Source organism: Podarcis cretensis (assembly GCF_951804945.1).
Source record: "Podarcis cretensis genome assembly, chromosome: 12".
Lineage (NCBI taxonomy): Eukaryota > Metazoa > Chordata > Lepidosauria > Squamata > Lacertidae > Podarcis > Podarcis cretensis.
The window spans coordinates 19699767-19712500 of record NC_137181.1 but is presented as its reverse complement, the minus strand read 5'-3'; the positions used below and the strand labels follow the sequence as shown (position 1 = coordinate 19712500).

Here is a 12734-nt window from a genome sequence, read left to right as displayed (position 1 = left end):
ATATCATATCACATACTTAAAAACAGTCATGTTAAAAGCCACAGGAGGCCACCTGTCTCCTAAAGGCAGAGAGGAATAAACAAAACAAGTAACAACAAAACCACTACACTACCAAAACAATCAGACTCTCATTTGTTCTCTAAAAGTGTACATGAACAGATGCATCTTCACTTCCTTAATTTTTATTGTTTAAATAGACCTTGCCTTTCAAAGCTCCAGAGGGAATGAATTCCATGGTGTTCGGAGCCACACTAAAGGCCCTGACATATTACTTGAAAGTTGCTAGAACTGAGCAAGCATTACAAATACCTTTAAAAGTCAAGTACTGGTAGTTTTATAATCAATAAAGGAAGACCTTTTTACAATTAGTTGTGCCCACAGTTTATCTGGAAATACATAACTGTTTAGACTTCTATAAGCCAAGTGCAACATATCTCACCAAAATCTCTTTGCCAGGGATAAAGAACTTGTAGTCCCTACAGATGTTTGATTACAACCCCCCCGTCCCACCAGACCCAGTCAACATGGCCAGATGATGGAGTTGTATCTGGGCAGCATCTGGAATGCCACAGATTCCCCATCACTGATCTATTCCTTATATTTATTAGTAGTCTTAATATATAAAGTTTCTAGAGACGACGAAGTGCCTGCACTTGCATTAAGCAAGGTTTAAGTTTGAAATTCAGATGCTGGATGGGAATGCACACACACACAATTCATGCAGTCTAAATTAGTGATGTTATCTGGATTTTTTAGTTCAGGTATATCATGTCATTACTGACAGAATCACCTCTTTTCTGTTAGGAGGGAGCAGAGGCAGTGCCTACTATACTCACCTGTAGTGTCCCTTCTAAACATTCTAGAGTATGGCTAAGATGTAGATTCGAGCGAAAGCCACTTTCCTGCTGGTTAGTTGCAAGGTGCTATGGCAACAGTTGGCAATTAGAGATGAACCCTGGTGGGAAAAATGAGGGATAAATCATAATACAGACAACTCCCTCACCTGTGAAGCGTTCGCAGAAGAATTACTATTTGCTTGCTGTTGATGAATTTGTGCAAGCTGCTGTTTCTGCATTAGTGCCAGTTGCTGTTGATGATGCTGGTATTGTTCGGCTGTAAATGCTGAACAAAATATAAAATAAGAGAATACCATATCAAAATACATAAACCTCGTGTGTACAGCCCTTATACTAAAATGGAAATGCAACATGTGCAGCTCCGAATCTCAGTACATATATTCAGTGTTCCTACTTCAGCCGGAGCTGCAATTAGCAGCTCTTACAAAAGGAAGTGTGCTTCTAACACTATGAAGCAATAAAAATGTGGCTTGCCATTCAATAACAGCTGATTGCCATATTACAACCGTCATACTAAGATAGAAAAGTTATCAAATATCCATTTGAATCCCCCCGTTCCTACTTTAGATAATGCCTGCATTCCATCCCATCAAATGAACATTTAATTTTAAAATGAATAAATTATTCAAAAAAGAAAAGAAAAGAAAAGAAGCTTTATGAGGTTTTCATTCTGTTTCCCTCAATTAACCCACCTGATGTAGACAGAATGTGGGTCAAGATCTGATCTATAAGAACAGCTGGTTATGTTGATTTACAAAGAAAAACTATGTTATGTCACTTATTCATCTATGAAGAGTTCTAAAAGCAGAAACTGAATAGCATTTTGCTGCAGTTTTCATTTCAGTCCATCTTAATGAAAAACTCTCCACAGCCAACTTTTAAAGTGGTTTAGGATAGAGAATAAGGTAGTAAATCTAATCTAGACAGCACACTGGCAGGATTTCCTGATTCCATTTTTTGGTAGAAAACTCAAATCTGAGTATTTTGGATGCTTTAGATTTTTGTTTTGAACACCTTAGAAAATCAAAATAAACATTCTGCAACAGGAACTGGTTATACAGAACATGGTCTAGTTTATCAACCCAGACTCCAAACTACAAAGAAACACTTTGCCACTGTCAAGTTTCCAGAAACAAATTAGTTGTGCACAACTTCACTCGATGCTAGTTAATACACAGATTAAATTAAGAGTATTCATCTGTAAAACTCTTAAAGAGTATTACTACATTCACACTCTTTTTGACCAGCAAATATAATTCACAGCTATAAACACTGCAAGTCTAAACTTTTTTTACATATCTGTTGCCAATATGCAACAATCACCAAGTTCAAGTGTGTTGCTCTTACTACAAATCTGAGTACAGATAGGTAGCCGTGTTGGTCTGCCATAGTCAAAACAAAAAAAATTCCTTCCAGTAGCACCTTAAAGACCAACTAAGTTAGTTCTTGGTATGAGCTTTCGTGTGCATGCACACTTCTTCAGATACACTGAAACAGAAGTTTCGAGACCCTTCTATATAGTGAGAAGGTGGGGAGGGGTATTACTCAGAAGGGTGGTGGGAATGGGTGATTGGCAGATAGCTGTGATGAGCCTGTTGACGACTCTTAACGACTGCAATAGGTCTTACAGGAAAAAGCAAGGGGTGAGAAGGTGAAAAATGGCTTTGTCATGTATAATGAGATAAGAATCCAAGGTCTTTGTTCAGACCAGGACTCTCCATGGTTTTAAGTTTGGTGATAAGTTGCAATTCAGCAGCTTCTCTTTCCAGTCTATTTCTGAAATTCCTTTGTAGTAAAACAGCTACTTTGAGATCTTGTATAGAACACTATAAAGGTTGAAGCACAAGGACAGACATTTAAAACATGAAATACTACAAAGACAAGACTTTCCTAGACACTGATCTGTGGGGTTCAACTTCCACCAGTTTTCATGAACTGAATTTGAATCTCACTTCCAACTACACTTTTAAACAAAGGCATTCTTTGCTATCAAGTTAAGGGGTTTTTAGGTCTTGTATCAACATACTGCTATGCATATATATAGCCTGCATAATTGTATGGCAAGAAGGATATACACAAGTTACCGCAACAGCTCCACAAATAACCTTAAAGGGTACACCAACAAGTTGGTCCACCCAATTAGTCAACAGTTTTGTTTGATGTTCAGCGTGCATTCCTGCATTCTTAAATTCTACCCAATGCGGTGATTAAAAAGGAAAGCAGAAATATTTGGTGGCAATTGCAACATTAATGTAGTAACAACAATGCATCAGTTGGAAGCTCTGCCAGTTTTTTAAAATGAATTTCTCCAGTAATATATAGGTACACAATGAGTCAGCAAGCAGTGGTGGTGGCGATGACGACGGACGTTTTTCACATAAAGCCTGGCTCACAATAATATCTCTTCTTCGCTACCTAGTTGTGTAGCTTGAGCTTCACATGACACACTGAAGGAATAAAATAGCACAAACTGGCATTTATACGGGTTAGGTTCCAATTAGCTTGTTTAGAGTAGTCCAATCAAGTCCTCCCCCATGTGGCATGTGAAGCTGCTGATTGAGAAACACAAGCCTAAAACCACCTGCAGCATGAAGAACTTTGGTACAATTCTTTGGATCCCTGTCCACTAGATAGAACTCTGACCGCAATTGTGCATCATTTTAACACTTCAAACAAGAACTCTTCAACTGCCTGAAGGTGCATTTAAGCTTGTTAAAATTATACTGAGCTCTACAGGAGGCAATCTGCAGATATTCTTGGCACTCCCTAAAAACTCTCCTCTATTTGCTCTGTTTTAATTAGGCTACAAGTTGCCTCAAGAACTTTTGTTAGTAAGGTTAATAAATGCATTCAGCTTGTTACAGCAAACACAAGAGAAAGTTATGTGGCATCTTAAAAACAAGGGGCTATAACCAATGTAGTTGTCCTGTTAGCGCAAGAACCTCTGCCCCTTAGATACCCTGTGTTCCAAATTTGTTCCAGAGGAGACGGTGTGTGTCTGTGTGGGGAGAGAAAGTCCAATTGCACAGCCAGACATCCTTGCACTAATTGTTGAACTCAGTGGATACAGTCCCAGGACATTATTTTCCGTAAGGGTAGCCAAGGGCCACTCCACACATGCTGTAAAAATTCTACTTAAAAGTCACATCTTTGCAGAGAGACTGAACAACTCCCCTAGAGTGTTAGCCACAAGTGACACATTCAACAGATTTAAGAATCATAACGTTTTCAAAAGTAAAAGTGAATTCTGTACAGAAAACTAAGTCTTAGTTTAGCTAAAACTGCCAGATATATTTAAATTTGCTTGTGAGGATGAATTTTCATTCACTCTTGCAAGCACACTACCAAGTCAAATAGGGCAACTGAATCACCCTCCATGTTTAACTTTGAAACTTACTGAGATTTAAGTGAAATTTTCTCCCATGAATGAGTAATCTTTTCACTTCTGTTTTTTTGCCAAGGGGTACGATTTATGACATAATGGACAACTACCAATCTACAGCCAGCTTCAAAAATTTCAGAATGTATTCAAGGACTTCAGGGATTTCAAGAGTTACAAAAGGCCAAGCAAGCCTTTCAGAAGTCTCTGTGCTGTGCCCCATATATGAAAGCCATGTAGAGGAGAACTCAAGTGTGGGTTTCTGAGATCTGCACATTCACAAATTAGTTTGGAAAGATTAACACCCAATTTCTTCTAAGTAAATTCTTAATGATAATAACTTAATCTTGTAAAGAGTTGAAAGCTCTGCAAGGCTTGCTTTATATAAGCTGCTGGGGAAATTTCAAGTACAGGACAAAATTCTTGTTTTAACATAATGGGCTGGACTATGAAACTCCTAATAAATGACCACTGACTCCGACCCATTGAGCTGGTGTGGCAAAAATATGAGACTGCTTTCTAAAGCAGCTACCCACATAGCTCAGGAGCAAACCCAAGGGGGTTTCTGATAGCATTTGATTTTTGAGATGGTTGAATTGCAACAAAGTTAGAAGTCCGTGACACCAAAAATATATAATTTCTACATGCTTAATTCCCACACCTGCATACTTGGATGTGATGCTTTCTCAAGGCAGGAAATGGGAAGATTTCAACTCTTCTGCATGCTCCACAGTTCATTAGTGAGTGGTGAAAATATATCAAAAGCATGAATAGTGTAAACTGCATAAAACAGAGGATGTATTATTTCATTAAACTGCAAAACTTAGGTTTTGATACCCAGGCTTTATGCTTTGATGCAGAAAATAATTATAGTGCAGATTTTATAATCCTTTTGCTGCAGTTCATTTTTAAGAGCCACATAAAAAAGGTAAAATATGTTGTTATGTTTTAAAACTGGATGCACAGTGCACTCATTTCCATATTTAATATAGCAACCTTTTAGATTTCTATTAGTCAGACTCCTGTTATGCTGTTGTCACTCTGCATACTTTTGCTGCAACAGATTGCTCTATAAACTGCAATTTCTCTAATTGGCAATTACTTATTTTATATATGTTTGAGAACTTTTTAATTTTGTTACTTTATTAAAAGACATTTATGAGTATACAGACCTAATTACCCATATAAAGTCATTAAATGCAATTAAGCACAATGTTAAATCTGTATTGTTTATTCGACTGAGTATTTATTGCGTATTTTATAGTTATATTGTGATTTTAGTGTTACGTCTCTTTGCAGGAAATGTATATGCTCAAATTGTTGTTGTTGTTGAATTGTTTTTACTGTATTTTGTCACTGTAATTTTATGAGCCACATTACTGGGCAGCTAATATATATTCCATAAATAACAGAATTAATTTCTTGCAAGAAACCTTCAATAAATCATTAGTAGCAAGCCACAAAGTCTGCCTTAACTGTGGAAGATTGTAATGCTGCAAGAAGGTATGAGAAGCTTACAGAATCATCTGAAAAACACTGCTAGAGAGATGCAATACATCTCAACGCTATGCTTCATGTGTCAATGTGAATCACTATTCCATGCAATATCCACAGTTCATGCCTTAACAACTTTTGAAATGATACAAGGAAGAAAAACTCTACACAGGTTGATCAGTTTAGGTGGCACATGATATTTAATGAGCAATATTACTAGCAGTATGCCAGCTGATACTATCAGTACACAGAGGCCCTTTCATATCAAGCAATCACACTTGTTGACAATGGTTGTTGGAATTGATTCCTGAGAAACAGATCACTTATCTATCATTTTTCCTGCTATACTTTAGGTCACATTTATCTTTTGTATAGTAAAAGGAGCATTTAGAATTGGTTCTCCATGGCGATCATGTTTAAGAACAATGTTTAAGAACCTCCCCATGATAGTACAATCTGACTGAAATGTGTAAAATGCTCTTGTATGAAATTCACCTTCAACAGAAAAGATTCAGTAAAATAAACGAAAGGTTACAAAACCAGGCAAGTCACTAAACCATACAAAATATAATGCTTCTCAAAGCTCTACACAAGTTTTTGCTTTCCTAACATTCCTCTGAAAGGCCACTTACTGGCAAAAAACCCATGTATTAGGCTACCAGACAAATGGGATGGGGGAAGTCATTTAGCCTATACAAAATAGGTTATAAGTGCCTGAAAAACAAACCCAAGATTTTCACTTCTATTCTATCAACCCAATGAAATTATAAACTTGTTGATGTGTTTGATTTAAAAGGCATGCCAGCCTTATGATATTATCATGCAAATGCTATGGAGCAGTTCTCGACAGACACAAGTGCTCGCCAAATCAGTGAGCCTTTTTCTATGCAAAACTAGCTCTCAGGTATCCAAACTAATGTTATATATTTCTAATTTTTCATCATTCATTGCTTACAATGTAAGAAAAATAGTTAGTTAGTTGTTCTTTATTTGATGCTCACAAATCAAATATAGTCAAATCTCGGTTGTCGAATGTAATCCGTTCTGGAAGCCTGTTCTGAAATGTTCGACAACCAAGATGTGGCTTCTGATTGATTGCAAGAACTTCTTGCACTCAAGTAGAAGCTGCGTCGGACGTCTGGAAACTGGAATTTACTTCCGGGTTTTCGGCATTCAGGAACTGAAACGTTCGAAAACGGAGCCGTCTGACAACCAAGGTTTGACTGTAATCATACCACATACTCAATATGGCTTGGGACTTGTGTTTCTGGAACACTTAACCCAACAACCCAACTTTCTAGCTTCTCAAAGCAAGCAACTGTTATAACTGAGTGAATTCTCAGAAGTCTGAAATACACCATGCTGGTAGAAGACCAAAAAAGAGAGAAAATGGTAACAGTTGACATCCAACGGACACACCTGATATGGCTTCCAAATTTGAGGCCCCCTCATTCACAGCAAATACCGTCAGCATATTACTTTGCACTAATGTGCATGAAGGCTGGGCACTATGAAATTTATTTCTGCTTACACTGAACTAGGCATGCCTCTTACAGTAATTATATATAGAAATGACACTCGTCAATCCACATCTGGGAGAGGTGTGTGTGAGAGAGAGTAAAAAATGTATGAAAAAGAAACACACTTAATGAAGTTGTCATCTCTCTGTTGTAAAATACTCTATAAGGCTGCAAACCAGCCCTATGGAGAGGTTTCTAGAATCAAGAGCCTGGTTTTCATTCTGTATTTTATTTGAAGACATGTTGGATTTTAGGAAAAACAGGAACACTATTAGTAAGATATGCATATTTTTGTCAAATAGCTTTACAAGTATTCCATCACCGAAGTTGCTGACACTATTAGAATATCACTTAACATAAATGGATTTATGCCAAGGTCACAAAAGGCACTAACTAGTACAAGCCCAGAAGTTTTGATGCAAGTGTTTAATGTCTGATACTGCTATTTCCTGGAAGAATTCAGCATAAATTCAAGGTTTTTAAATGAAAAACTTAAAATATTCATAGTTTGATGTAAAACACAATGAATGATATAGTCAAAAAGGCACCTGGCCTTCAATGCATAGCTATATAACATGCAAATCCTTTTACTTAAAAACTTTCCCTTCAAAGTGCTCTGTTGTCACATGATACATTAATAAAAGGACTATCAGATTATATCCAGAATTTCCATCCAACAGTAGGCTTGCTAAAACGGCCACATCTCAGATTTAAGCTATAATATTATGAAGATTTTATTTTCTTCCTTTCTATATAAATAGTGTATGTACAGTCTTTCCATTAGGGATGGACTGAGCAGCCTAGTTTTGTTCTGCTTCAGTTTTTCTGGGACTTTAATAATAGGTTTGTCCTATTTCACTTTGTGCATATATTTTGGAAGAACACTAAAAACTGTACGGATTTTTTAGACTTTCCCCCCCTTGCAAAGTAAATTTGTGGGCATCAGAACTGCATTTCAAAATCTGGATAAGTACATTATCTGTTTGGGAGTTGTCTTCTGATCTGCAAGCATGTTGTGTTGCTCTGCTGTGAAAAGTTTAATGAATAAATTATTTCTCCATCCTTACTTTCCATATTACAAAAGTTAAGCAGTTATGAAACTTGGGCTGTACTTCTCAACATACAGCTGATGTTTCTCATTTAAACACAAAATTTCCAAGACAGTAGTAGTAGTCTGAACTCTAGTGAGAGATAGATTCTCCTTTTTAATGATTATAGCTAAACTTCCATTTATTATACGTATTCATAAATTTTCCATTCATTGTACATTAGTAACAATCCATAAAAGTATAACTGACAGATTATTAGGAATTCTGTCTCATTCTGAAGCTAGGCAGATCCACTCTTAAATCCAACATCATCACTGCTACAGAGAACACAGACTCCCACACAAGTAGATTAGTAGGAAGTATCCCCAACTCAGCATGCTAATTTGTTTTCTACCATGGCAGATTGTCCGGGCAGCAAGTGTGCCACCTTAGGCTGAACTGAAACAAGTCTAGAATGCAACGGTGAAGCTGTCCTTATCTATACAGGTTACTGCAGTGGCCTGACAAGCTTCTTCCCAAATTCTACAAAATTTCTATAGTGCTAATTTTTTCTAACCAGCACTCTAAACAAAAATACAACCCAAGTTAACTCTTTACTTGTCAACAAATGCTCTCTTCTCAATCAAAACCTTCTTAGAAAATGACCAAAGCACAACCATAGAGTTGCAAGGGGCAAAGGAGGTTTACCCATCAACCATCATGGTTTTTACTCTTAGTCACCCACTATAGTGTTAGCTAAGCTTCAGTTAAGAATCTAAACTGCAGCGAGCTCAATGCACACCGTATTCCTGAAAGGCTGCCCTGAATCTCTTTGCATATTTGGCTATTTCAGAAGGATTCATGGCTGTGAAAACTAAAGGTAACATAATACGGAGAATATAAACAGAGTTTTTAGGAAGAAAAATAAATGAATACGGCAGGGGGTTGGGTGGAGAGTTAACAAATCCAAGGCTTAGACTCAATGATCAAACCATGGCTATGGTGCTGCATCAAAGTCAGCCAACTGTACCAACCTAAAAAATCCACCTATGAATCATTCTTAGGTAACATTTATCTTAGGACTTCAAAGAACCTCAGACCTTACTATCAACTTTTAGATTTAAAATTTTGCAGCAGTAAATATATGCAACTATTGCTTGGGCAAATCAGAGCCACTTGTTACAACAACAGTCAAAGGTATGGTAAGACTAAATATTTATTCATCTGGGTGCTAACGTTTGGTAAGTAGACAGCTATAAAGATTTCCAGCAACTATCCAAGGACACAGTTGATTTCTATGGCTGGAAATCATTTCCTTTTAATACAATATACTTTTGCACTTGGAAACTCTGAAGTTAATGACCACACTTATGATTTGCTCAGTGAACCTTAAAAAGCAAAGGAATGCCACAGCCATAATGCTAAGTATAACAGAGATTGGTATTCCAGGTATGATGAACCTGGTCCTGCACATTGTACAGGCGACAACCATTTTGCACAGGGGTTCCGTTCCTGGCCCTGTGAACATCAGCAGAGCGTGCATAAGCATGTCCTGATCCCGTTCTGCCCTCTTCCAGGTCCAAAAGTACCCACACATAATTTGGACACACCCAGAACAGTCGCTGCCTGTACATAATTTGGTTCTCTTAAAGCAGCCCAGTACAATTTGTGACTGACTCATCAAAACTAACATGCAAAGCCCACCAAATCCTGGTGTTGCTGCTTATGAATAGTAAGACATGGCTGTTGGGGTACATTTGGTTCGGTAGGTCACAAGGTGCTAGCCCAATACTATGCTGCAATGACCACACAAGTACATATTTGGGACCATATTTGCACTACAAACTCTTTTCACTATTAGAATTGATAATAACTTAGCCCTAATGGAATAAGGAAACCACTAATAAAACTTTATCTAGGTCCAACACTACTTTGAATGACTACAGAGATAATAAATATTGATGATAAATGCCATGAATGACTAATGTAATTAGATCATCAAATATCCTAATAAAGTTGCTAGGGACAACATTGTTGATATTCTTTTATTCCACAATGGTAGAGTGCTGTTTTTTTTCCAAAGAGACAAACATGCATTGCTACTGAAGAGTTCCAACAGAAGTTAAATACCGTGGTTGACTTCTGGGAGTTGTATCAGAAAGGGACAAGTATACTATGATCACACCATAAACATTCCACAGCTATTATCTATTTGCAAGTTACACAGTTCATCAGTAAATCTTCAATTCTGGCAACTACTTCCAGAAATCATTCTGTAGGATAGCTATTTGAATAGGATGCAAGCAGTACCCATATCTTCAAGCTGTTCACCTGGTACAAGTGTACATTTTGGAAAAACAATTTTCATTTGACTTACTGATAGTATTGATTTACTTAAGTTGTATACCTGTTATTCTAAACAATGGACTTCAAAGTTTAAGCTTCAGTATACCACATGTGTTAATTCAGGGGAGTAATTTTCTTTTTGTACAATTTGATGAGTTCCTTAAGACCTGGTACAGCAGGTGTTATGGCATCACTGTCTATTAAGCTAATAGCCACTACCAAATTATTATTTTTCACTGGTGGAATAAAAATATTTGAGAGTGTTGAACTTTTCAGTCAAAGTTAAGAATGTTTGTAGGCAGATCTTTTCAGGGTTAGCTGTTTCATGGATAATGCTGGCTCTCTGGTTTTAAACTGCCCCCATCTTTCAGGTTTTGCTGTTTTCTTATGCTACATTTTAATTCTTAATTTTGTATCCCATCTTGAGAATCCCCACCAAAAAGCAAGCTAAATTGCTGAAATCAATAAAAAATGTCAAATAGTCGTAACAAAATTAATTCTGCATGGAAGGAGAGATTTGTCAGACTTTATACTGCCGAGAATTTCAGCAACTGCACTTAAGTGCACAATGTAAAATAATATAATTATTAGCTGAGAAAGACATGGAGGAGCTAAAAAGTTGGATCATCTTTGCCAAAGACAATTTTAGTATTAAGTTTGTCAAAATCAACATACCAAAGTGTGCTGAACCACTGCTACTTTTACTTTGTATAGAGGTACTGCATGTCTGGGTCCCGGGTTGTGCTGTGCCAGTTCGATTTACACTCCTGTGTAATTTCCTATAGGAAAGTTCATCATTGTCACTGTCATGTAGGGATGGTGTCCGAGGCCTAAAATGCCGCCATCTACATGATTTGATATTGACTAGTATTTGACTGAGGTCTTTAGAGAAAGATCTGTCCGAGGTATTTGTTTCTGAGGTATTGGCAAATTGATTGATTGACGAGTGTAGTTGTGAAGAAAGCATTTCTGAATCCAGCTGGCAAAATGCACTGTTGTTCTCCGAATAGGCTCGGTCCAGTAGCACCCTAAAAATGGGAAGATTGTTGTTTTTATAGCATACAAGCTGAAGTGACATTTACAAACCAACCCCTTTTTATATCAGCCACGTTGGGTTGAAGCAGAAGCAGAAGCAGAAACAAAAATTTGAGAATCTTGCCACAAAACTTTCCAAACCAACTGTTAACTCAGAAGACCTCCAACATTTGAAGCATAAAGAATTGTGTTAAGGGCCATATGTGAAAGAGCAAGTCAGCATAAAGACTTAAGTTATTATTAAATAAATAAAGTCAATATGATAAGATAACTTATTTCAACATTCAACATGTCACTTCTATTTGTAATAAAGTATTTTTAATGTAGTTGCTGGATCACCCTTTTGCTATCAGGTTTTCCACAATGCCTTATATAAATCTTTAAGAAATTACTGTAAAATTGCAATTAAAAGCACTGGCAGATCTACAGAATTCTGAATGGGCAAAGATGAGGATACAGTGTCTTTTAAAGACATATTTACATTTGATTAGGAACTGAACAGGCAAAACAGAAAAGGAGGCAAAAGCACAAATTAAGTTAATAATTTTAGATAGCCTATAGTAGCACTTCAAACCAACAATGAAGAGCTTGTTCAAATACAATGCCAAGCCATGATTTGGCACTATGTGAACAAGCTGGAGAATCTCACTGCACACAATTTTCTGCTTGCTGATAACAGTTTATGGCAAATGAATCTGACTGTTTAGATGCAACGACAGACCATGGCTTTCCTCAAACCATGATTGGGGGCAGGGAATAGCAGCATGGGGGAAGGAATAGCCTGTAAGCCTAGTGTTACTCAAGCCTTGTTTATGCAGCACCAAACCATGGTTTAACATTATGGTTTAGGCCTGTGCAAAGAAGAAGAAAAAAACCAAGCATGCTTGAAAATATAGCTGTTTGATCATCAGTTTTTATATTAAAGAAAATATGCACATATTTCACCAGTTTTAGACCAAGCTCGACTGCCTGCAGATTAAGTGACTTCACTTCAGGTTTAGCTGATGGTTGAAATATTTTTATCTTCATTGCCTGTGACATGTTGCAAGATTTACAGAGCTTGCCAGCCCACCAC

At 37.1% G+C, this 12734-nt stretch overlaps 1 protein-coding gene across 5 annotated transcripts in view; it reads right to left on the bottom strand.

The window, feature by feature from the left end:
• The window catches only part of EPC1 (enhancer of polycomb homolog 1), a 53501-nt gene that overhangs the window by 3125 nt on the left and 37642 nt on the right, over positions 1 to 12734 (bottom strand). For 3 of the 5 annotated variants that reach the window (XM_079946648.1, XM_079946647.1, XM_079946649.1), the window contains 2 exons: positions 11300 to 11652; positions 1004 to 1122 (listed from right to left, as the gene is read on the bottom strand). In XM_079946648.1, coding sequence (XP_079802774.1) covers positions 1004 to 1122; positions 11300 to 11652 — 472 coding nt within the window. Of the gene's footprint in view, positions 1 to 836; positions 956 to 1003; positions 1123 to 11299; positions 11653 to 12734 lie in introns of all 5 variants that reach the window. The other 2 variants (XM_079946650.1, XR_013831808.1) reach the window with 2 other exon arrangements.